General features: G+C 40.5%; 1 protein-coding gene across 1 annotated transcript; it reads right to left on the bottom strand.

Moving 5' to 3' along the window:
- Window positions 1-300: 300 nt before the first annotated feature.
- On the bottom strand, window positions 301-23,749 carry HSPH1 (heat shock protein family H (Hsp110) member 1). The gene is made up of 18 exons (XM_072850396.1): window positions 23,467-23,749; window positions 22,537-22,594; window positions 19,150-19,290; window positions 17,610-17,732; window positions 16,324-16,423; window positions 13,043-13,176; window positions 12,310-12,554; window positions 11,168-11,396; window positions 10,127-10,233; window positions 8,631-8,764; window positions 6,246-6,451; window positions 5,307-5,435; window positions 4,438-4,575; window positions 3,881-4,006; window positions 3,218-3,325; window positions 3,002-3,121; window positions 1,657-1,818; window positions 301-1,161 (listed from the first exon to the last, which is right to left on the bottom strand). Exons 1-18 carry the CDS (start codon window positions 23,571-23,573, stop codon window positions 961-963), a joined length of 2,568 nt encoding a protein of 855 aa, XP_072706497.1. The 5' UTR covers window positions 23,574-23,749; the 3' UTR covers window positions 301-960.
- Between the last annotated feature and the right edge of the window lie 2,586 nt (window positions 23,750-26,335).

The raw sequence follows: 26,335 nt of genomic DNA, 5'->3' as shown, positions 1-26,335 counted from the left end.
ATTGTCTCTAAGCTATAAGGTTCTGCGTGTTACAAATTTTGTCCTATGCCTTAACATCTGCAAAGCTTCCAGGTTCTTTCAGGTGTGTACAGCCCTTGGGGCAAAGAAAAGAAAGAGGCATAACTCATTAAGCAGCTGAGTTACTTTCAACTCACTGCACAACCGTTCTAAGTGTGAGAGTTTTAAGCCTTTTTGACTCTCATGCACAGGAACACAAAGCAATGGCCTGTCACAAACTGTGAGAAGGGCAACACTTACACCAGAAGTACTGAAAACAGCTGAACCCAACAAGTCAGGAGATACCAGTAAAATGAACTTTATTTTAAAGCTCATTAAAAAGCTTCACAATAACACTAACAGAATTAGCATTTCCTTCATTTTATGTACCCCACATGAAAAATGTATTGTTTAGCAAGAGATGAAACGTAAGCGTTTCTGCATGCTACTAACACATTTCACCATCTTATCTGATAAGTGCTTTGGACTGCAATAATCAAAAACCTTAGAACAGAAGGATTTCTTCTGGAAAGTCCTTATGAACGGGACAGACACTGGCTTTTTATTGACATACCCAAGTAGATGTCCAGACGAAAGAAAACTACCTTGGCATCTACAAATGCCTACGAAGGTTTCGATTATAACCTTTTGAAGGAGCAGTATATTTCAGAGCAAGGGCTTCTTTTCATCTTTAGTGATGCAAATGGTTAAATACTGCACAGAAGCTTAGTATGAACTCACAATTCCACAGGAATCTGAAAGTTACCAAGGCAATTTTCCTTTTAGGATAGTCATGACCAACACTACTACTATTCTTCCTCCCATAGCACAACATATCCCAGACAAGTCTTAAGAAAAAAATATAAATAGTTCCCAAAACAATGCATTCCCACCCCCCATCACATACGACAGCAAAAATATCTTCTGTCATGGGATGAAATAACTTGCTGCAAGTGCAGTGGTTTAGTCTAAGTCCATGCTAATGGTGTTTTGATCACTTGGATGACATTCGCCATTTTGCTGAGGCATTTCAGAATTTTTGTCATCTTCTCCCACATCTTCAGTTTTATAATCACTCTGTTCATTTAATGGGTTTTCTTCCTTAGGAGAGTCAACTTTTGGTTTTGGTTGTGTCACAACAGGCTCACAGACATTGTTTAACTCCTAAAAGAAAGGGAAAACATGTGGTCAGAATATATATTAAGGACCCACCAGCTTCACTAGTGTGAAGAGTTCTGTGCCCAAAAGACTGTTTGAAGCATGCTTCTGAATTTGTTTCCTGAGTCCAAACTGACAAGTACTTATTGTACCCTGAAATAAATTAACTGGTGTACTTTCTGAAGTTTTGTGGGCAAAGTTCTTCAACTTAATATTCTGGATTTCACGTGGATTTTTTTCAAGACTATTTACTACCAGTAACACTGAAAAACAACCTGAGTTTTTAAGATGACTGAAAGACATAAAACGTCCATAAGCTCCACAGAATTGTATACAGTATAGTATAGCTCCTCTGCTTTCTACTGCATCTCCTTCTGTCCATACTTTCTAACTGCCCTTTAAGAACACTGGAGCAACAAGATGAAACTGGGGGAGAGGGAAGGGGACATATCAGTCTAGCTTTAGCACCAGCCTCTAAAATTAGTTTCTTATGGTACTTACCTGTAGCTTTGTCTTAATTTCACTTGAATGCACAGCCGGATCCTGATCTAAGCTCTTCTTAGCCTGTGCACTCACAGCATTATTCATCCACTCTACCACTTCACTAACACACTTCTCTACTTTCATCATTTCCATTTCATCGATATGGATGTATTTCTCATCCTGTCCAAATACAAACGTTTTGTATTAGTTAATGTTAAGTTTACTGTCATCAAGTTATGCCAACAAGACTATCCCAATTATTTACAATGTATAATCTTTACTGATTTTCAAAATAAATAGAAGTTGTCAACAAGCCAGATCTGTTACAGCAAGAGACAACAAGAAATATAGATGTCAAAATAAAGCTGCCTTTGTCCAATAATCAAACAAGAAACCTAGTTCACAGAGGGAATAGAGGCTTCACAAACAGGTCACACAATAAAATATAACATTCTTAACAGGGTTAATAAAAAAACCATTCCCTCCCTCCTGGAGAGTCTTATTTACATGGACCCAAGGTAGTTTAGACAGCGCGATTCTGCTGTACACAGAAAGGGAAAGGATCAATTGTTCAACTTTAGGAGCATTCCCTACAATGCCATAGTTACACAGTTAACTGGTATCAGGAGAAGGACCTACCCACAACACAACCTATGATTTTAGTTAAGAATTCTAAATATGGACTCAAGTCCTAAATGTACTATTTTCAATGATGCTAGTTATTTCAAGACTGTATAGTACTACTGAAGGACTTAATAACGGCGATTTTGTATCTATAGCTGTGATGACATAATTGTTTCTGACACAAGTCTCAATCTCAAACGGAATTAGCTTGAGTGTTGTGAGTTGCCCTATTAAAACTCATTAAGCTGAAACCCAAGAAGGAAATTTTCAAAAGCCAGGAATACTTATTAAGAAAGTAATCTGCAAATATCAATGGCAAAAAAACCCCCCAAACACCTATATATAATAAAAAAGCTAGATGTTTTAGTTTATCCTGAGTAGCTTTTACACTAATGCTTCTCACCATGGCACAATTCTTGTTCCCAAAAGAACTGGAAGACCACACTTCTAAAAATGTCAGATTAGCTGTTAAAAGGTCAAGAATCAGACCACAGTTTAACCCTCACTCTTTATAAGAATGTCCTTTTTGGCCTGAAAACATCCAGAAGTATCAAGCAACTGAAGATATGACGCACTATGCAAGATTTTTTGAGTACTGGGAAACATTTGCGGTGTTAAATTTGTGACCTATATAACAGTAGATTGCAGCTCATCTGAAAGTGAATTTGAAGCCTCTGCCAGCTGGTGAGCCTCAGTGAAACACTATGTGGTAAAAGAAAGGTACTTTGAGGCCACTTACTTTATTCCTGAATTCCCCAACTATTGTAGTATAATACTGGAGCCTGTGTCCCAGTTCTTCTAACAGCTTTGGTCGTTCTTCTGCTTCTTGATAGCGCATTTCAATTGGAGTACCTAATTTCTAGAAAAAGCAATTCCTATGCGTTATGTGATTCATTAACATTGTTTTGTGCGATATTTTGGAAATTTTGCAATTTGGGCATACTAACAGACCTACCTTTAAATCCTCTAATTTGTCTACATACACCTGCTTAGCTTCATCCTCACCCTCTTCATACAGCCAGCCTTCTGTCTCCGTTAGGAGTGCAGAGAATCCCTGCAGATCCTATGTATCAATACAAGTCAACACGTCAAACAACAAAATATGCACCAATTGACTGTGTGTGTCTCGCAGTAACAGGACACTGGTAAATATATACACTAATTTGGTAAATATATACATTAATTCTTGGCCTCCTACATAAGTTACATTTCTACTGCAACTTTTGCTTAATTGAGTCAATTAAACCACACCAGCTTCTGAACTGGGAAACACACACATCTACAACATAGGCAGCGTTTATAGCCTTTTGTCCCCCGTTAGGCCAATGCTTGGGGTGCAGCTTTAATTCATGTTTTTGGTTATAACTCCAGCAACACAGCTTCCCCTTCTAGTCACCAGCTTTATTTGGAAACAAAACTTTATTCCATTTGTGACAAAATTTATTTTCAGGGATATGTACTATTTGCTAAGCCTGAACCTAATTCTGGATCAGTCCTAGCCATCATTCAAATAAGTTACAGTTTTCACCTATTTCCAGGACAGCTATGAGAAAGCTTCACCAAGGAATACAAAATAGGTATCAGTACTTTCAGAGAAGCTCCTGAAACCATAACCTACCTTTTCACAAACAAACTTTTCATATGGTCCAGACAACTTGTCCCTGAACTCATACACATATTCCTCCACTGCATTCTTTGCATCATTTCTTTCTTTTTCCAGTTTGTCTTGCATAATCATCTTACCCTGTATAATCACAGAAAATATTTTAATTTAAAAATGCCCATGTTCAAACAGCATTCTACAAAACACAGCTCCTGTAAAACACAGTAATCTCCCAGAGGCCTTTGCTCACATAACTGCTGGAATTCTCATTGCTACGCAGTGGACTCACCTGAAGAAATGGGATGCAGTTCTCTAGATTACAAAAGCTTGAACCAATCTGTGATATCATTCCATGGATCACTGCTCTGATACTATCACTATAAACAACATTTCAATCTTTCTGATTAACATTTGTCAGTTATGTGTTAAAGTTGGACTGTGTATTAGCTCACTGTAAATTATCTGAGTCCACACTCCAGGGTTACAGTAAAAGATCAGAGGTTGCCTTAAAAAGCAGGTGAATGGTTAATAACTGCAATCAAGAAAGCAGTCTAAACCACACTCTAACTCACCTCTGTTTCAATATACATATTGAGGAGATCTTTTCCTAACTGCCAAACCAAGTTAGCTTCAATAGGTAGTTCCACGTTCTTCACTTTTATCTTGGGTTTTTTAGCTTCTGGGGGCTGATCACCTTTCTTCTCATTTGTCTGAGTTGGAGAAAAGAAGAATAAGATAATTTTCCTGACTTCCTTCTGATGAAGTAGCACTATGATGAAAAAGAAACATTCACAGGAAGAACATGCAGAGATTTTCTCTGTTCGTTCAGAATCTCCAAAATATACTTGTGAGGCACTTCCCCTTCAGGGATTCCACCTCCTATCCTAGTCTGCTTACAGTCTATTTCATGGACAGTAAGTACTGAGCTACAGGAAGAACGTTTCTCAGATATACGGTGTATTTGCAGGTGTTCCAGAAGTGCCCATCTGTAGCTTAGCACTTCACTGGTGATGCTGACAGTGACCAGATTTTAACCCAAAACCTTTTTCATCTTTCATCACAGACGAAAGAGCAAACTACTAGCAATATCATGCAGGCCTGTTTTTCCCATAGATTATTTCCTCTTAGGTTTAGGAATTCCTGATCCCAACTTGTGTCAGCAGGCCTAATAAGCTTGGTCTCTAACAGCTGTTAAACGAATTAGCTGTACAACACTGCATAGAGACAGGGAAGTGGCAGAGTGAGACTTCTTGCAGGAATTCTTTTGCAAACTGTATGAAAATCATCACAAGATATATACATTATTTTTCACAATAGAAAAGGTGTAAAAATGAAAAAGGTTCCGAGCACCAAGTTCCTTACTTTTTCCTGGAATATGATACCATTTTAGAAGTCCCCATATATAGCACAACATTTTCAATAGAGTTAAAGGATCACTCACTTTGACATCTGGGATTTTGTTTTCTTCAGAGGGAGGTTCTGATGAAGGGGGAGACTGTGACGTTTGCTGACCATCAGTTTGTACCTGGGACTGTGTTCCAGCCTCACTGTTCTCTTGCTGGATATTTTTCTGAAATGAAAGCCCAGGCACAAAGGATGTAGAAGGCATGTGCACTTGTATTTAATAAAAGTTATAGGGCACTTCACTTCTGACGCACGTACTGTACAAAGTGCCCTACAAAGCATTCTGCGCACATGCAGAAACACACACGCTTTAACTAACGGAGATACAGACTAGGTGCCAGTTCAGAAGGACTTGGTGAAAATGCTACCAGTGCCAGGCTTGCAGCATAATGCTCGTCTGCGTGTGTGCACATGCTACCACTTTCTCTTCCAAAAAGTTGCTTTTAATTTATTGAGTTACAGCTTTTAAGGTTTTTTTTCCCCCCTCAGAAAACTATTAAAACATGAAGTACACCATAACAATGCTGCATTATTCCCCAGCATTCCCCTCCCCTTCAACGCTGTAGAAAACAGCCCAGCTTTCCCTTCCACAAAAAGTTTCCAAACTTTATTACTACAAAGGATTACACACAAATCCTTTTAACACAGAAAGCATAGATGACTAGTAATCCAAACCAAGTTTTCCTATTTGGAACACTCTGATAACAATGGCAGCTGCAAGCAACCCCACCCTCAAGCAACCCACCTGCTGCTCTTTGGCACTTTGTCCAATAACTGATTTTCAAGTCCACACACTTTCAAGATAGCACTAATTTTCTCCTGTTCTTATAAAGACATTGTATTTCCTGACAGCTATGCACATCTCAATTAACCTCATTTTGCTTCCTTAGAAGAAGGTATTTTTCTTTCAGAGTATGTAACAGCAGAACACGCTTTCATCAGTAAGGACATTCACGCACAAGAAAGGCCAACTTACATCACTTGAGTTTTCAATAGGCCTCTGGTCCTGAGATTCCACTTCAGTCTCAACACCGACATCTTCACTCTCTTCATTTTTAACTGGTTCTACCATGGACGCAGTGGACACACTGAAAATGCCATGAGTATTGACACGGACTTTCACTTTGACTTTAGACTTCTCTCCATCTTTCTGGGCTGCCACATTCTGGATAACATACCTACCTAAAAACAAAAGAATCAATACTCACACAGTGGAACTAAATAGGTAATATTACAGAGCCAGGAAAACACCTCTGTCTTTCATAGAGGACACACTTTCTAAATATTTGATGAAGCCTCTGTGCTGATCTTGTGGTCCCCAAAATGAAAAGAATACTACAAAAACCAAAAAGCATGCTGCTTTTCAGCCAACTTTACCTTACAAATCAAAAGGGAGAATGTTTATTTTCATCATCTAGGGTAGGTTCTCCTGCCACTAGTATTATAGAGAAAATTAAAAAAGCAAAAGCTCACTCCCCCTTACATGCTATCTGTGATGCTATAGTGGGATGAAAGAAAACTACACAAAGATTTAGTCTAATGCCAATGTTAAGTGGTACGTCTTTTTAATACAAGTTGCTGCCCAACATAGAAACAGTATTTCTAGAAGTGTTCTTTTCAGCTTCTAACATCCATGTAAGTCCACCATTACCTTTTACTCTAGGGCAGAATGTAATTGTTTTGTAACTCCTGTAATTCTTAGTTTCACAATGCTTGTTTCAAGTAACAGACAAACAACTAGTTTAACAGTTTATGAAGAATCAGATCTCCTTGACATTAAGAGCAGACATCTTTTTCCTGCCTAGTACATGGTTATATGTGTATCACCAAAACAGTGACCTGGAAATTACGATAATTGTATAGCTGCAAAGTACAAGTTCACTGATTTCATCACAGGCTGGATATATACATGCTCACACACACCATTCCGTCATCAATACATCCAAACCACATGCATACAAGCTTTTACCTGCTCACTTTACAGGCTAAAGACTGTAATTCCCCCCTCCCTTGTAAATCCTGTAATACTGGGGTTATGACCTGTCCTCCCTTTTGGTAGTCGCATCAGAACTACTGACTCACCCACTACAACTACTACTAATTCTGTTCTGAGTGAAGAGTTAATCAGCGAGTGAGCTGAAACCAGTCTGATTTTCAGTTCTGTTCTCACCAGTTTGCAAAACAGAAGTTAAATATCTTCTCGTTTGTTAAAGCCATATAAATTGAACACTCACAAATCCCACTATCAGTCTTTATGGTAAGAGTTAACATGAAGCTGTTTCTGTAAGTACAGAATATTGTGCTGGTTTCTAAGGCATATGGTATTTGAACTTTGTGACTCTCAGTGAAACCACCACATAATTTGCTTTGAAGTAGAGAAAATAACTCATGTTTTCTGTTAGGATAATAGTTTTTGGTAACTTCGTAGTGCACTAGGTGTCAGATGAAATATTGGTAAATCAGATGGAGATGTTTTTGCCCTATATATTCTCCCACCCATTGTAAGAATATTTATAAAGCTTATTGTTAACACTACAATTCTGGTGATGCTGTATTTTAAGTGCATTTTTAACCAACAGGACAGCTGTGTTGTCAAATACTTAACCAAGATTTGTCATTTATTCTACCACTCTGAAAAACAAGTTGAGCTTTCTAACAAAACAAAGCAATTACTTGACAACTAGTAATAGCTTTATATTAATTTTACATACAAACATACAACATTTAATTGAACTTAGAACTCAAGAGCAATTAATTGGCCTGTCTACCATCACGATCTTTTTCTAACCACACCTGTAAACTCTTTCTAAGTGTCAACACTGTCAACGTTGTAATTTGTCAAAAATGATGAGAGTGCTGCTTATAAATGTTACCTAGACAATTTAAATCAATACTGTAGTCTTGTAGCTGCCACTATTTCAGGCTGCTTTGATTAAAACTTATTCAGCATTATGTCAAACCCAGAAAGTATAGGAAAAAAACAACTAGTTACTCAAGATGTGTTTAAGTTTTTTATATGCAGGAGATTTTTCAAGTATTCCTAGCTTGCTTTAGTGAAAAGCAGAAAAGAAGATTAAAAAAGTTTAAAAGTTATCTTCTGCAGTGATAGCCCCATTCTAGTCCTGGGCATTCAGCTATAGTTTCCCTTCATTTCTTCATTGGACTGAGGCAACTTTAGAAGCTAGAAAAATTAAAAAATCCAGATTCAGTTACCTATGGAATGGGATAATTGAAAATTGAGTCCTCCAGACACAAAAACCTACATATATGTCATATAACCATACTGTAACACAACAGAGTTACAGAACTAATTTAAGACCAAATAGTGCGAGACAACACCATTTCCAAGACAATTACTTACCAATTTTTGACTCGGGATATGGGACTCCATTAGGATCAGAATAAAAAGCTTCTAACTCAAATGGACCTTTCCTATAGAACGTAAGAACCTTGGAGAAAGGTGCTGCATGATTTCTGCTGAACACCTCATGAACCCTATAATTAAGAGAAAAATATCACTTTTAGCAGAGTACTTGAGCTGAAAGGCTTTGATCTAGGGTCAGAACTCTTCAGAGAAACATCACCATGTTTTGACACATTTACCCTTCTGAACAATTCCAAGAAAGGTACTTCACTACTGTACTGTAAGGGGAAAAAAAAAAACACTGTTGTGTACTGTAATGGGAAAATTGTCCTATTCCACCAATTTTGAGTCTCAGAAGCAAATAAGTTTAGATGTAGGTAGCAATTCAGTGACAGACTATCAGCAGACCTCCAAAATTTGTTTCCTGCAAAGACATTATTCTGAGCCTGGAATAGCATAATTTAAATCATAATTTGCACCCTTCCTCAGTTAGTCTCAAAAGGCTAATTATAGCCCTGTTAACTCCTTACTCATTTACTTTCTGTGGCTCAGTTGAGAACCCTGACACCAGATTATTATTCATTCCTTGATATGACAGAAAGACAACCAGCTTTATTTTATGTTCTTCCTCTAGGGTCTGTCCGCTATTATGCCAGTCTGATTCTAACTTCCATCTAAGTTTTGTCTCCTAACTATGGAAGGATCTCATCTAATAACCTAAATGTGAGAAAATAAGAGCTTCACCTAGAATGTGAACCCACAGGTTGCTCTCAGAAGCATGTGACAGAAAAATTAGGTTCTGCACCTCCACAGAAGACAGACAAAAAAGAGAAGGCTGAATTACAAAGAATATGAGAAAGGCATGAAGAGGTCCCTGTAGAAGTCTAAACTTCCCAAAAGTTAAACTCAGACCTCTTTACGTCCTAGACAGCAACTGCATTCCCCACAGGCATGGCATAGTTAATAGCAGAGAGGTCAGAGTCTTAAGACACTGCAATTGCAAGAACTTTCTCTTACAAAACTTTAAGAGTTAAATCCTTGCTTCTGTTTTCAGCCAAATAGCATCCACGTAAGCTCATAATATTTACATAGTGCATAATGTTCCTACTAAAACAAGAATCCAGATTGGTGTTAGGAACATCTTGAGTTAAAAAAGCCAGAAAGGAAAGTGGGATCAGGATCCAGCAGTTCTAGTTTATTTTGTATTCCAAAACCTGTCAACCAGATAAGGGCAACGCAATACAAGATATTGGTTGGTAGCTCATTCAATCATGTTTTTTTTTTTTAAATCTTTATTTTTTAACATATGAGGAGTTGTGGTTAAAATTTCAATGCATGCCTTTTCACCTTGTCCACTGTCAACCATCTCTGGTACATGGCCTACGAGTTTTCTGCATCAGAATGCCAAGATCCTAATTTAAATGCAACCAAGAACATTATCCTTGAATTATGAAGGCCAAAAGCTTCACAGAACTGTAGTTTGAGCTACCTACCCTTCAGTGTCTTCTGCTTCTGTGTTCCACAACAGAGATATTGGGAATGGTGTAGCATCTGTCACAGAGAATTCTCTCACTTTAAAAGCTGGAGAAAGAATTGCACACTAAACAAGAAACAGACATGCATTAAAGTTGGTTAACTGCTCTGCTCCACCCACCCAAGACAGCTAAACATCTTTAAACAAGAGAGCTGTGTTGACTTTACTAAAACAGAGGTAGGCAAATTGCTTGATTTCAATGGAGTATAATAAAACAGAAGTCTCATGCAGAAGTGTTTTCACCCTTTGGGTTAGCAGGACTTTTGGCCTTATTCTTGCCATAGCTTGTGAAAAAGGTAACAGTCTAAACGAATACCAGGACTGTAAAGAATGGAAGTGCTGCATTACTTAGTCCTAAAAGAAGTGGTGCTTATCTTACAGGTCCTGCTTCTTTCCCTGGAGACAACTGATTGCTAGTGATGGAAAGCAATTAGTGAGATGGGGTAAAGAAACAAGTCAAAGAGAGGGTGAAGTAAGAGATTAAGTAAAGGAGAAAAGGAAGAAAGCAGAATGAGTGGTTTCCTTGTAAAATATAGTTCACTAGTTGGAAACTGTAAAAAGGGGGGGGGAGGTAGAATAAAAATCTATTTCACATTGATGGAAAGCTGGATACCAGAAAATGCAAACTTGCAGTGTTTTGGGCTCTCCACAGATACTTCTCATGCACTTTGTTGATTAAAAATATCTCTTCCCTCAGCTTGACAGCAACTTAAGTTTTTTTGCATTAAAGATCCCTTTATCCTGTTCTTTTGAAGAAAAGAGTGGACTGCTTACAGAATACACCCAGCATCAGCACTTTCAGTGAAGTACTGCACCACAGAGGAGTACTCTGGACTTTTTAAACAGCATAGGCCCATAAAAAGACCCAGTGAACATGTATGTTCCCTTGTGTGCTTTAAAATGGACCACTTCTGCCATTTCTCATAACTGCTTGGCTAATTCTTAAAAAAAGTGCTCTCAATAAATGTTTTAAGTTTATCAAGTGTTGCCAGTACTATACCTGCAGAGCACAGCCCCTAGCTATGGCTTCATCTGCATTCAGTGTTGTACTGACATCTTTGCCAAAGAATTTAGCAATCCTCTCTTTGACAGCAGGAATACGGGTTGCTCCCCCCACAATCTCTACAGCAGCTACATCTTCCACTTTCAGTTGTGTTTGTTCCATTAATGAAAGCAGAGGCATCTCTATCCTTTGCAGCAAGTCAGCACACAATTCTTCAAATTGTGACCTAAGGAAAAAAATGGAATTAACCAAAGAATGCCTGTCCCACCACTAAGATTTCCTGGTATTCTTGTTTCCAAACCAATGCTGACCAGGTCTGTCAACTACACTGCAAAGAGACTTAAAGCTAAAACCCTGTGGGTAGGCTGAAGTGACAACCATAGACAAGGCAGTACATGAACAGCTGCTTACAGATTTTCCTATGCTGCTATCAATGTAGTTAAATAAGATAAAGGTATTGTTTGGGCAGGTGCTATATATTTGCTCTCAGCAGAGGTTACAGATAAGAATACAGAAAACCCTGATACTTCCTTTACAATGAAAAACTGTTGCCTAAATACTGGAGGGAAGAAAAAAACAACCCACCACTCTCTTGGCAGTAGTTACAGGACTAACAGCGACTACAAATTAAGTTGTGCCTGTGAGTGTGTGCAAGAGACAGACATGCAGAGACTCTATTTACACTCAGGCCATAATCAAGTCATCCTCCATAAGCATCATTTCTGTCCTCCATTTCTCTGCCAATATCCACAGTACAACAAGAACAGAAATAAAGGAACAAAGCTTCAGTTGTTGCTATCTTAAGAGCAGTATGGGATTCAGGTTACCTAAAATACTCAGGAGGCCTAAATAAGCAGCCAACCCCTCCGGGGTCTGGTTTGCATGCATCAATCCATGGTTTTAAGAATGTGTCATTCTACAAAAAGAATCCCAGCTTCTTATGCATACGTTATTACACTGAAACATTCCTCAGGTAGCTGAATGTTACATTTCACAGTCTTAGTTATTCTAGCATTACAAAAATGCCACAGCTATTCTGCACTTGCGCTTAATTTTAGCACAGTAAGTTTCTTTCAAACATGGAAAGAAGCACTTAAATATGGCCACCAAAGCAACTGCCTGTCTTGTGTAGAACTCACCTGTTCATTTTCCCAGATACATCAGTATCATTCATGAAACACTCAATATTTAGGGGAATATCTGTGCTATTTGAGCTCATTAGCTTCTTCAGCTTCTCACATTCCTGATACAAACGAAGAAGAGCTCGAACTTTTGCTTTTGGATCCAGTTTGTACTTTGCTTTTATTTCTGCAGAGAAGTAATCCACTAGCTTTCCATCAAAGTTTCTTCCACCTAGGAAAGGGTCAAATGCTACGCCAAGTACCTGGTTTGAAAGAACACAATTAGTCTTACACAAGTCAAATGGAATAGCAGTCTTCCAATATCAGCAAGCCTTTGCTTCAAAATGGTTGCTGGCAAGTCAGCCTATCTTCCAATGCACAGGCTTAAATACCTCAATCAATCATATCAGCCAAAAATTGCTCTTCACTTTGACAGTGGAAGTAAGACTAAGTAACTAGGTGACAATCCTAAGCATTCACAATTTTAATCCATACACACATCCATTTAGATAAAACACACTAAATGATAGCAGCTGTATTGTATATCTCACATTGGTATATTGCAAGGAATTCACAGCCTCTATTTGAAATCATCCTAATGAAATGAAGGACACTGATAAAAGTCTTGACCTTTTGACTCGTTGCCACTTCCCATACATTAAATTATTTCAGAATTTTAAAAATGAGACAGGTTTACAGGCTATTTGATTCTAACGTCTCCAACCCTTTTATTTTCATTTACTCTTACTACCTTTAGTTTACTCTTGTTAAATGCACAGGCTGATACTTGAAATGCAGAATGTCCCATATCAACAAACACAACTATCCGTGGCTTCTCTTCAGGAGCTGGAAGGTCTTGTTTATAAATTCCGTAATTCAGAGCCACTGCAAAACAAGTGTCAGATATTATCAATGCAATCTCTAGTGAGCCTCCTATTGCATGCCATCACATCCCCGTGAATATTAAGCTACAGGATCAAGAGCAGCAAGACAAATCCAGACATACACCTATGCAAGGCCTTACCTACATGGAAGCTTTATTCCATTAATATATGTTGTACGATCTCAGAAGCAAAACATCCTTCCTCAGTTCTGTATACACTAAGTGTTTAAGCATGCAAAACTAAGAAGCAACAACCTTGTTTGGGGGTTTTCTACTTTGATCCATTTATTAACAACTCCCTTTTTTGCTTTGCATAGTAATCAAAAAACACAGAGCATCTTTACAACAAAACCCAAACCCAGTTTTGTATTTACAAGGAGTATCTCCCAGGCATGAAGGTTTTGTCTGAGAATGGTATAAACCATCAGCAGAGGCTGCAAGAGGGAAGAACCTCAGTCTATACAGAATATCAGGCAGGGACAGTTTGTGAAGTGCATCAAAAGTGTAAAACAGAAGCCAGTGGGGCATGTAAACACAGGATAATGAAGTCAAAGGACAGAACACAGTTTTGCAGCAGCATTCATTCCAGATGGATAGCGGTGTCAAAGCTAGGCAGGAGGCTGATGCAGTAAATGAAGATAAATAAAACCCTAGAGAGTCTTGGCTACACGGTTACATAGGAAAGGCTGAGATTTTGGCAGGAGATAGAATGTGCAAGAATGTACATTTGCGTATGACAAAAAAAAAAAATCTCAAGATGAAGATAACAGCCAGGATACTAGATAGATTATCAGGCAAAGAGAATTAGAGCATTAGAGAAGGTGGTAAGAAAGGCCAGGAATATGTGCTCTGAAGAGCAGTGTTTTATAGTCACACTGACATCCTCTCACTTGAGGAGAAATGGACACCAACTCCTCCCTCTCTCACATCAAAAGCAGTAGTTCCAGACCATCTGGAACAAGGACAGCCAAGTTTCCCACTGATCAGAGACTTGAGATTTATGGATTCTGGTGTCTAATAAAGTTCCCCTGTAGTTGGTGCACATTCTCATCTGTGTGGATTTTTTGGGGGTCTATAAAAACCCAATACCAGCACTCATTAATCCCTCCCACAAGCAGTCATTAAGAGGTGGTTAATTAAAAACAGAAACTCTATTTCACAAAACGTATCTGTTATATCCTTGAGATCTAGATTTGATTGAAATTGTGTATTGCTCTCTTCATTCACATAACATTTGTATTTCTGAGCAGACTGAACACATTGCCCTTGTTTCCAAGCTAAAAATAAGTTTATGAACAAAACTTGATAAATCACAGCAGAAGTTGCCTTTCGTTTAAAAAAAAACAAAACAAAACAAACCCAAGAAAACCCACACCACCACCACCACAAAAACAACTACCTGCCCTACTATACCTCAGGACCCCTTCCCCAAACACATAATCAAAGATTCTTACATTTAAAATATTAGAAAAACTTGGATAGTACTCATTAGCCCTGCAAGGTAAAGAAAGAAAATTAGAAATGCTGTGTGCTACACAGTAAAGCAAGGCTGCTGGTGGTGCTAAGGGGATGAAAGAGCTATCTGCTTTTCTGGGGACTGTTCATACCAATGGCAAAGCTTCTAGAGATCCTTGCTAAAAAGTCCTGAAAAGATCTCAAGGTTCTTGCACGGCCAAAGACTGGGCTGACGTGTTCTGCCAAACAAACAAAAAGGAAGTAACAATGCCTTTTTTGGCAAGGCCTTTAGTTGGTCCCATCATGAGAGGTCATCTCTGAATCGGGCGTGAAGGATTACTTCTGCTTCAATACAGAAAGGGGTTGGAAAGGTACTCTTTTTTGACTGCTAAGGTTGAAAAACACTAACATTTTTTCCTTTATGGATACAAAGTTTCTTCATAAACGTTTTGGAAATGGAATTTGAAGGTTAAAAATAGAGGGTTGGATATTTGTCCTTCCTCCTCCTCTCTCCACAGTCACCGTAGAGATGTACAAGCCTTGTAACTCAGAGGAATCCAGACACATGGGAGAAAATGTACCTACTGTGGGGTCCACACCCAGCTCAAGAATCCACACTACCACATGTTCTCTGTAGTACTCTGCTATATAAACAAAGAATTAAGCTAAAGCTAGATGACAGAAACACACACCTATGGCTTCTGCAATGACAGTACGGTCAGATTTGCTCTTCATTAGCTGCAAATACATAGTGTTCAATGTAAAGATCGTAATACTGATTAAACGACTGTGTTTACTAGAAATCCTATACATTACCATGTAGATACTCATCTAAAACTGATTCTGGAAAAACATTTTAAGATACCACTCCATCACTGCATATTTAAGATTGCTTTACTCCTTAAAAAAATTAAAATAAAATATGAAACTCAAAAGCATGAATCCAGCTGGTGTGCACCAAAAATGCTCACATGGAACATTCTCCCAAAGTAAACTCTTCCCTACTTATCTAACTAATGTGGGCAGTGGGAGCAGAAAAGGAATTGTCTTCTGGTACAGACCTCTACTTCCCAACCCTTCCCCCAGGAAACAAGTACTAGTTATTATGCCATTTAAAAACATGGAACAAATGCTCTCCCACCAAATGCAAACAGAAAAATGTAAGAAGACAGAGTAAGAATCCTTGTTTTAAGAAAGACCAAATAAACTCTTGGTTCTGCCAATGTGTTTTTAGAGTTCCGAACAGATTAGCAAAGGAGATTAATTGCCTTTTTTCTGTGTGTGTGTGTGTATTTTAAAACCACAATTATACTGACAAAAGCCTTGGAAATCACTAAGCGTCGACGCTTAATCAAGGAACTTCCTTTAAGAGTGCCTAAATCCCGCAACTGTGCATCATAAGGTTTCTTCCATGAAATCTGGACAGTAAACTAAATGGACATGTAGTCCAGGCACATGTAGCAACTCCTAAATAAGTACTCATGGAGATAACAATCACTAAAGCGTCATCTTTTCTACCCCTTCACAGAGACGACATTAAAATGAAAGACGGTAAATCAAGAGAAGAGCAACAAGTTTTTAGAACATTTATGTCTCATGTCTGATTATTCAAGTCAGCCCTGTTTCTTAGAGTAACTAAATGCACCCTCTATCATGCCTTTCATTTGCAGAGACTGGTATTTTACCCCACTTACCTGCTGTCATGTCATTCATTAATCTAAGACAATTTAAGCCAACAATCTGAGCTGCATCCAGAAGGGACCTCCTTTCAGCATCTGTGAAAAATGATGGAACCTGAAGAAAGTAGGTGAGAATGGGAAGTTACTTCCTGAAAATGAGACATCACACTGTTTATTTGAAAGTATTCATTTAAAAATTGTATCTATTCCTCCTCTGAGGAATACACTTGCTCACTGCAAGTCTTTTAACATGCAACTACTGTACTCAACAGAGACTTCAAATATTCTATTCAGTCAAGCTGGGATGGAATTAAAGGAGCATCAGCTAGTTTACATGAGCACACACTAGCAAGAAACAAATTAGTTATTTGTATACAAATGCTAGGAACCTTAATTACTGGTGCAAAATATAAAACTGGTTATTATGGAGAAAGAGACATGGAATAACCTTAAAGAGAATTAGTAGATGTATTCCTATCCAAGAAAGTAAAGATGAAAAAAAGAAGTACAGCAATATTACAGATGAGAGATGCAAAGAAATAAGGGATAACAAATGAAGAGAATCTGGTTTGGCCAAAATTACTTTGGGCAAGAAGTGGTAAGAGATTCTGAAGGAATATGTTGTTGAAAATTTGCTACAGATCTCTAGTACTGGCGTTGGACAGTGACCTCTGATGTCATGAGGGACAGAAACTACATCATTAGAAGACACTAACTTTCCAGGTATCAACTGGAGAACAAACTCTTCTAATAATAACAGAACTAAATATTCCTAGATGCAACATGAGACAGACTTGTTCAAGGAGTCACTGAGAACAGAGGCAGATGTTATTTTATACTCAGGCTTTGCAATGGAATGACTGTTCTTTATCTGAGGTCATTTTCTGTGCATAAATTAAAAAAAAATTAACTTACTGAGATGAACATGAACAGGACAGCAAATAAAGTCTTCAGCTACCAGAGGGCAAACTTTGATAAACAAAGGTGTCTTTAATGAGTAATTAGTGTGCTTAGTCATGGAAACAAGATGCAGCAGAAGGGTATATACCTGGATCTCAGAAATGTTCTGGGTCCGAAAGTTCAGATATCTTCAAGAGAATGAGTTCATGAAGTGGGTCAGGGCCTGGAATACGGAAGCGGCCCTGGGATTTCTTTAAGCCAAAAGCTCTAAAGCTAGTTAGGATTAATTCCTTTGTAAGTGCTTATGCAGTGTTCTTTTTCACTCTACACGAATAGAAGCAAAATGCCCTCAATAGCTGAAGTTAAAAGACATAATGTTCCTGTGCACTACAATTACTTACAGAAATAACACAGTCTGTTACTGGCTTTTTCAGGTTACTCTCTGCAGTCTCCTTTAATTTAGTCAATAACATAGCTGAAATCTGTTCCACACTGAAGATATGCTCCTCATCCATGTACATGACCTGGATAGAAGAAATAGGTAAAAATTCCATTATTTCAACTGGAGGAAAAATGACTTACATTTAATGGTTTTTGATACACTGCTGACTAATACTCTATTAATCATGACATGCTTAATTATTTCATTATAGAACTTCACTTTACAGTGTAATTTCCCAGTTGACTGTCTACAGAAGCAATAATTCTATTTTCACAGACTTAAAACATCAAGAACCATATGAACTCTATAGATGAAGGAAATGACTAGGAAGTGATTTAAAGTGACACAAGTCTAAAATGTGACTAAAGCTAGACATGGTCATACAGTATTATGCCAAAAAAGTAAAAATAGCCATCAATTTTCAAACCACTGCCAACTGCAAAGAAGTTCAGAATTACGTGCTATTTTCCCCTGACATTTTTATCCTTCTGCTCAAACATGTGAAGAGTCTCTGAAAGGACGAACTGCACAACAACAGTTCACCTATGCACATAAAACAACTAAAAGCTTAAGATGAAGCTCAGCAAAAAGTTTATTTGTTGCTCCCTTACCAAGAAATTATTCTTGAATCACCATTTTTCTGTGTAATAGAATAAATGGCAATGATGAAGTGAAGGAACACGTTACAATTGATTCTTGAAAACAGCACTTGCCTTTTATTCACATCAGTCCAAACTGGGCAAAAATTAAGCATCTCAGTTTTAATAGAAAAATTGTTCTCTAAACATCCCAGTCTTAAACGCACAGCCCTAAGCCAGGGTCTTCATTAGTGAAGCATCATCATCTGTTATGTCAGCAAGGCTTCATTATCAATATTTTTATATACTTCTGTAAATGAATATGACATTATTGTTTTATCAATAATTGATACCTATTCTAGGAAAAGCTGACATTGTATCAGCAAACTCCTTGAAATCTAAGCAAGAGTCAAACTTGCAATGCGGTACAAGCTGGTTTTGAACATCTGTTGCAAGTAACTTACACCAGGCAGTCCACTAAAGACAAACTTGTCACTCATATATAGCAATTATTCTAAAGAAGAGTTCCTACTACTTTATAAGGAATTTGTAACCATGTAATTAGACTGTTGCAATGCATTCCACACAAGAGCAACAGAAAGGTTAATACTTTGAAAGAAAACCATACGACCTCATAATTATCTTCGCAGTTTTTCTGCCAGGATGTTTGAGCTGGATGTGCAATTTACCAAGAGGAAAGCTCACATTTCAGCAATTACTCACAAACGAACCTTAATTTGATAGTTAACATCTACTATTTAAAGATGAAGCTGTCTATTCATACAAGAGCTCTTCTTTAAGAGAAAGGTTAAAGAAAACCTTTCGAGTAATTAAATGAAACCCGTATTTTCATGATTAGGTGCTGAAATGTAAACTCTTAAATTTAGCTATAAAACCTGAAAAGATACACTGCAAATTTACCTTTACTCCAACTCCACCATTCTTCATAGGAACCAAATCATAGCTCAACTTTTCTTTTTCCTTCTGAACAAAAGGATCATTAAATGCACGGCCATGGAATCTCTTGAAGTTAGATACTGTGTTGTGGGCATGAGTAATTTGCTGTAAAGAAATACAGATATTTAGAAATCCACTCTTAATCAACCTGCAATGTTCAGTGCTGCTCTGTATGCCCTCAAGCATCAGTCAAGTTCAAAGACAACTGCTCACTCGTCACATCTGTCACATTACTACAGAAGATTATGAGTCAGAGACATAGATACTTACATACCATTATATATTAAGTATTATAAGGATTATACAAGTATCTCTAAAACCTCAAAGCAATCAAGTGACCAATAACACATCTATAGTGCCTACTACTTTAGTCACTTAATTTAGACAGAATTCAAACAATTAAAGATAAGAGCCAGCCTCACAAGAACTTGCAAAGCCTGTAAACTGGCACTCCAATCCCAGCCACCTCACCTCTAGCTGTTCAGTTTAAAACCCTTTACATTAACTGCAAACAACTGTTTTCACAGTGACTAAGTTTCAAGCTGGCAAGTCTCCCCATACATTTAAATACTTACTTTTTTCCCCCGTGAGCTACTTCCAAACCACATCATTTCCCTGTTCAAGTTCACCTAGCAGTCACTCAGATTCTTGCACCAGACCAAAGAAGGATACAGTGCATAGACAACAGTAAGAAACATGAGACCCTTTCTTGGTAATTAAAGTACATGCTAAACTACAGTGCAAGCTCCCCACAGAACCAACTGACCTAGAGAACCATTCTTTACCAGGAATGCAATGCAGAACAGAAATTAGACTAGACCGGCCTAAAAGAGATACTGCAAGTACGTCAGAGTAGAATGAATCCTATTCTACTGGAGAGAAACTAAAAGTGTGTTGTTCTCTCCAGAATAGATTTAGGCAGGCACCAGATTGCATGATAATAACTCAAATGACAAGCATAACGAGGAAGATTTCTAGCATTCACTACCCTCAAAGGAAAGCACCAGTTTCTTATTGCATGCAAAATTTTCCGTCATGGAATTGAAGAATTTGAGCTACATCTTATTTAGAAAACTATGCAACTATGACAATTCTCCATCAGAAAAGCTCCCTGACAGAGAAGCAGGCCATACCCATACTATTAAACAGTAACTTTCAGAAAGCTGTGTGTGGACAGAAAGATGTCAGACCCAAATTCTCTATTGGGAATCATCCCTGGTTTATTCCAATTGCCGAAGAGCGCTCAGCAATTATTAGTAAGAGCATGAGTTAGTACAGGCCAAAAAACATGCCAGGAACTATTCCAGTGCTTTAATGCAATAGCGTATTTAGGTTCCTGCATCCAAGATTGTTTCTGAGCATGGTTTCATTTATTTGTATAGCCGTAACTTCAGAATACTTGAATACTACGTAATCGACAGCTGTATTGCTGAAGAACGTAGAAGCAAAAATAATTACCGTGCAGTGGGCAGAGAAGCACAAACATTCTGGTAGCTTTTATAGCCTAATTTAGAATTAAGCTCAGAGCCTTTTCTAAGAGAACAATCTTAAGATATTTTTAGAGTAATTGTACACCATTAGGTCTGTAGCATGTTTTAATATCTTCCTGCTTAGTCACAATTAAGAAAGCTGAGAATTATAGTCTGTTAACTATACTGCTCTGATCTCCAATGCTACCAGACTTACTTAAAGGAAACAGAAATTCTCTAAAAATTCACTCCAATAGCAGCTCCTCAAACATGAAAAAGAGAACCTTCGAGTATTATGAGCTCTCTCACACAAAATCACATTGTTGAAGTCACCAGTCAAAGACGGTTTTGTTTTTTTTCCCCTCTTGTTTTGTGTTTTTTTGGTGGGGATTTTTGTTTGGTTTTGTTTGGTTGGTTTTTTTAAACTAAGAAACTCATTCAAATGAAAGGGATCATTTTACTCCTTGATTTAAGTAGCTACTACACCCTAGGAGACTGAAAATATAACTCTCAGTTGTCCCTGTCAGGAAACTTCTACATTTGCAAAAGACACATGATTTACATCTCAGGTGGTCAGCCAAACTGGACCGCTTATAGCAAAAGAAAGAAATGCTCTGAAATCTTTTATCGTTTTAAGTATCACATTCTTTTCTTCTGGCAAAAACATTTGGTTTCAACTGCTAGGACAACCAAGCATGAAAGACTCAATATAGAAACATCTTACAGGCATCTGAAGGCAACTGAACTCACAGGTGTTCATCACTGCAAATACATGCTTTTAAATGCAATTTGAAAGACAGAATCTACTTCACATTTTCAACAGCATTTACTGGAATAATCTAACAATATTGAAACACACTCAAGAGTACAAAGGATTCGGATCACTTGCTGTTTTGAATAACAATTCATTTCTGCACACTAATGACTCATACTAGTTTCTGACTTGAAACTGTGGAAGCATTCAAATAAACAAAAGCAATGCTAAAATGAAATTTAAGGAAAAAACAAACATGTATTTACTTTATTGCTCCAAATGTTAACTTGTAACTGAAAGTGTATGTGTGCTTGTGCACATGTAACCTATTCATATTTCCTTGGCTGTTGAAAATTAAGAGCAGAGCTATTACAGTGGGGGAAAAAACTCTCCTTTAGTGCTCTCTCTGTGGAAGCCCGCTGCAGCCCTTTTACTCCCCGAGAGAGGCCGACGGAGGCTGCACGCTTGGTCTCCACCAGCAGCAGTTACATAACAGCCTACAATGCAATACCTGAGGATTTATTTAACCATGACATTTAGTTATTCTAAGATTTGTCAGAATTAAGCTCTCCTTTTAAATTGAAAATACTACTTTAATGAAGAAAACAGTCAATCTTTCAGAGCACCTCAACCAAAAAACAACCTAAGGACTTACACCTTCAAAAACACAGGCATTTACCTTTCAGTGAGAAAACAAAGGTAGTAAGGTACCTAAATAGCTTTAAGAATCTGAGCCAAGACTCTCCCTTTGCATCTAATTTTAAGAAGGTATACACAGCATTTAAAATGTTTTCCTTCAAGTGCAAGGAAAATCCTACATACATTCCTGCTTTCCATTAGGAAAAGAGACCCGATGACCTTAAGTTGTCAGAAAAGGAACATGTTCAACTAGAAAATATTACCATTAATAAAAGAGAGAGCAGTAACATTCTAGCAAAAACATCCTGCATTTCTCTGAAGGAAGCATAGCAGCATAGTGCAGCATTTCTAAAATAAAAGGCTTGACAAGAAAAATGAAGTTGTTTGGTTCTAACTACAGTGAGCCAACTCGCTTTACACCCACTGGTACTTGAACACTTTGCACTGGCCGATTTTACCGTTATGCACAAGTGCCAGGAAACGACATACCTGGTTTTTAGCCGAGACGCCAATAGCTCTGTTTTTGGATCCAAACGAAACCACAGATCTGAAAAGAACAACAGGCTAATTAACTCAGTGCTAACAGTAAACGCGACCGAGGACTATCATGGATACGTTTTCTACAATTGCAAATAAAACACCGAAGGCTTTCTGTTGAAGTGCCATTCTTCCAGCTTGTGGTAAAACACTACAATAAGACTCTTATCCACCTTAAAGCCTTGGCTCGAATCCGGGACTTCTCACAACGGTTTATCCAAACAGTTCAACACGATGATCAGAATTAAGAGCTCACATCCGGACTAAATCCTACCTGTGTTCGGAACTTCACAACTCCTGCTTCGAGCCTGAGGCTTTCTATACCTGACCCCAGACTGAAGGAGAACTGTTCTGGCGCAGTTGCAGAGCTCACCCGACCGCAGAGAGAGCGCGTGTGTGTGTGTGTTATCCCCAAGCTGCCCCGACGGGGGTTCCCCACGCAACCGCCGGCTTTCCCAGCCTGCCGCACCACTAGCCGAGAAGCCTCCCCAGCCTGGCGCACGATTAGCCGAGAAGCCTCCCCGCCGCGGGCTACCCCCATTTCCAAGCCAGTACTCGCGGGACACGCTCCGGCCCCGTCTCGGGGGGCACACAGCGGAACGCCGCCCGGCCCTGCGCCTCCCCGCCGCCGTGCACCTGCCCCCCGCGCCCGCTCGGGCTCCCCAGCAGCCTCTCGGGTGCCCGTGAGGAGGCGGCGAGTGCCGGGGGCCGCGCTGCCCCCACACAGCAGACACCCCCCCACCCCACTCGCCTGGAAGCTTCCATCAGCTTCCAGCGCGGGCCCTCCGCCGGCCATTGACCGGCTCCTGCCTGCTCCCTGCCCGGGAGGGACCCGGCTGCGCGCCTCCCCGCCCCCCCCCCCCCAAGGCGCTCCTCACTCACGGCGTGCACCGGTCGCTGTACTCGTTGGCGACGGTCTCGATGCCGCCGGCCCGCGCCACGGCGATGTAGCAGCTCTGGAAGCCCAGGTCAAAGCCCACCACGGCCATGGCCCCGCCGCCAGGGGGAGGCCCCCGCCCTGCCCCGGCTCGCTCCCGGCGCTGCGGCCGCCGGCCCCGGTACCGCGCGCGCGCGGCAGCTCCGTGCGCAGGCGGGAGGGGAGGGGAGCCGGCACCGCCGCTTTAAATATGACAATGAGACGAAGTTTCCAGAAACTGCGGCAACCACTCACCGGCTCCACGTGCGGCTTCCGCTTCCGCCTTCGACGGCGTTCTCGAACAATTCCTGCCAATCAGCGGCGCCGGGGCCCGGTGACGGGAGCCGTTCTCATGGCGACCGCGGACGCCGCCGGCTCCGCGCGGGGAGGGGGCGGGGCGGGGATGCGCCGGCCGGTGTCGGAGCCGGCGGGCAGGGGCGGGGCCAGGCGGGCAGGGGCGGGGCTGAGCAGGGAAGGTGGTGGGGGCGGGAAGCGCGCGCAGGCGGCGTCTCGCGCCCAGCTGGTGGTGGCTGTTAAGCGGCTTCTCTGGGTAGCGGGCAGCGAGTCCTGGCGCTGCCTCGTCGGTGCGCTCCCGTGCCCCCTGGTCCCGTCGCCTTTCTTTCCTAGCCTTTCTGCTCACAGCCTCCCCTTTGCTCTTCGGTTTGGCGCTCCTGAGGGGCGGTGGGGTGTTCCGCTGGCCCTGGGGTTGCCCGGGAGCGGTCGCGGGGCCGGGCGGCGCGGGCTGCCGGGGAGCGGGGGCCGTGCGGAGAGCTCTGCTGTTGCTCTCTGACAAAAAAAGTGCTGGGGGGGATGAGTGTGTGCCTCGTTGAAGTGCTGCAAATGGCGGTACGCGTCTGTGGCGTCTGCCTTGCCGGCGGCGGGGCGAAGGGCTCCAGCCATGGCGGCCGCGGTGGAGGGGCCCGGAAGCCGCGGGGCCTGCTAGTCATGGAGAGAGCACGGTGGCAGGGGGGCTGTGTGAGGAAAGTGCTGGGGCACAGGTGAAGTGCAGCGGTGCTTTGCTGTCCGAGTGTGTTACTCAGCTCTACTGTTCAAGGAACTTGTATTTTGCTAAGCCTATATGTGTGGGAGAATGGAAGATAAGCAGCTATCTGTGGCAATATCTTCACTTCTCTAATACACTGGGAAACCTCTCTACAGAGTCGACTACCACATTGTTATAGGTATCTCCCCACTGTGCTGTTGGGGTGCTCTTAGGGCTAGCAAAAAGTAACAGGTTAAATATAATAATGCTACAGATGACTTGCCCTCTTTAAGAGGACTTCCATCTCTGTGTCTAGTGCCACAATCCACTCTAATACAAGTGTCCTGTTGCCTCCTAGCTGTCTAGCTCTAGCTGTTCAGGACCCTGCTACAAGGTCCTAATCTAGCTGTTAAGGCCTGCTACAGGCAGGCCTTAACCTCCTGCATTCCTTATGGAGGCACGGCAGGTACACAGACGGTGATTTTGCCTGTCAGTGGTACATCTGTTATATTCTGCCTTTCTGGTCCTGGCTGTTATGAAGGGCAGGGAGAGATAGTTGCATTCGGAGTCCTGGGTGTCCCTCTGTGGAAGAGGCAAAATGTCAGTATTCTGCCCCTACTCCCTGTCTAGATACTGTGCTGTAGCAATCTATCTCTGCTAAAGCTTTGCTTCAGAGTTGAGTAACATTCAGCTGTGTTGGATCTTGACCCCTCCTGAGTATATACAGGGAGGAATCGGTCCCCTAAAATAATACTTGCTTGTTTTGGAGGAGCCACATAGCTGAAAAATCCATTGAGACTGCTGTGTGGCTATAGCTGAGGATGTAACTTACAACTTCAGAATAAGCTGACAGGTTGGCCAAACACTAAGGTGTATATGTATGTTGATGAGGTTTCCTGTCCCTACTTGACATGGTAAATATTCCTGATAATGCATTTCCAAGTTTAAATTAGGAGGTAGACTTCTTCAAAGTATTTAGGTGCTTAAATATCCTGCTTTTACTTGGGTGATACAGAAATGCTCAAAATACTTCCACTGCCTTCATGAGTGTCTAAAGTCTTTGCATCCTGGATAATACTTTTCTAGAGCTTGAAGCTGAAAATCCAATCCCTTTATTACCAGTTCATCTGTACGTCAGCCTTTGCCCTATCTGACAAGAAGCTGGGTGCCTAGCATTTTCAGTGATTGTTTAGAAAATGCTGTTATGGCAAATGATAAACATACAGCATACCCACTAGTTTAAGTGTCACCATAGATTATAAAAGTAGATACCAAACATTCCTTTTGCTTTTTCTCCTTTGCTGTAGATTGTTTATCCTTGAATAGAAATAAGGAAAACTTGACTGTTTGCCCAGATTTGCAGCTGGTCTCTAAAGGGAGGAAAATGTTAAGCTCAGCAGTGAATTTGGAAGTTACTCTGCTGGCACCATCTGTCTGATGGCGCACTACAGCGTTGTGCGGTGCAGTGGTTGAGCTATGGCTTCAGTTAAATGGGATCCCAGTATAGGAATAAAGTTTCTCTTACTTGGCCTAGAGCAGAAGCACATATTAATAGTGAATTGCATCATCTGTAAGGTGAATTCCCAGTGTGGAACTGTAAGTGGTGTTGGGGAGGAGTAGAGGGGAGATAAGAACTGCGAGGTCGGTAACAGTGGTAAGATGGTTGCTCGAGGTGGTCCCTAAGGCTGGCCCTGGGGCAGCCGAAACAGCAGTGAGGGCCGTTCCAAAAGGGTAGCCGGTGCTGCATACTGCCAGCATTCTGTAGACTGGAAACCCTGTGGCTGTGGACGCAGGCTGTGTACCACCCTAAAGTGCTCTGTGGGGGAACAAGTTTGACTGTTATGCCATGAATA

This window comes from Ciconia boyciana, chromosome 1, assembly GCF_034638445.1.
Source record: "Ciconia boyciana chromosome 1, ASM3463844v1, whole genome shotgun sequence".
NCBI classification, from domain to species: domain Eukaryota; kingdom Metazoa; phylum Chordata; class Aves; order Ciconiiformes; family Ciconiidae; genus Ciconia; species Ciconia boyciana.
This window is presented reverse-complemented; position numbering and strand designations above follow the sequence as displayed.

Coding starts and splice junctions, on each gene's coding strand:
- HSPH1 (XM_072850396.1), bottom strand. CDS start 23,573: ATGGCCGTGGTGGGCTTTGACCTGGGCTTCCAGAGCTGCTACATCGCC. Junction 16,424..17,609: donor TAACAGACTGTGTTATTTCT/GTAAGTAATTGT, acceptor TACTTTCTTCAG/GTTCCATCATTTTTCACAGA. Junction 5,436..6,245: donor CTATTGAAAACTCAAGTGAT/GTAAGTTGGCCT, acceptor CTTTCATTTCAG/AAAAATATCCAGCAAGAGAA.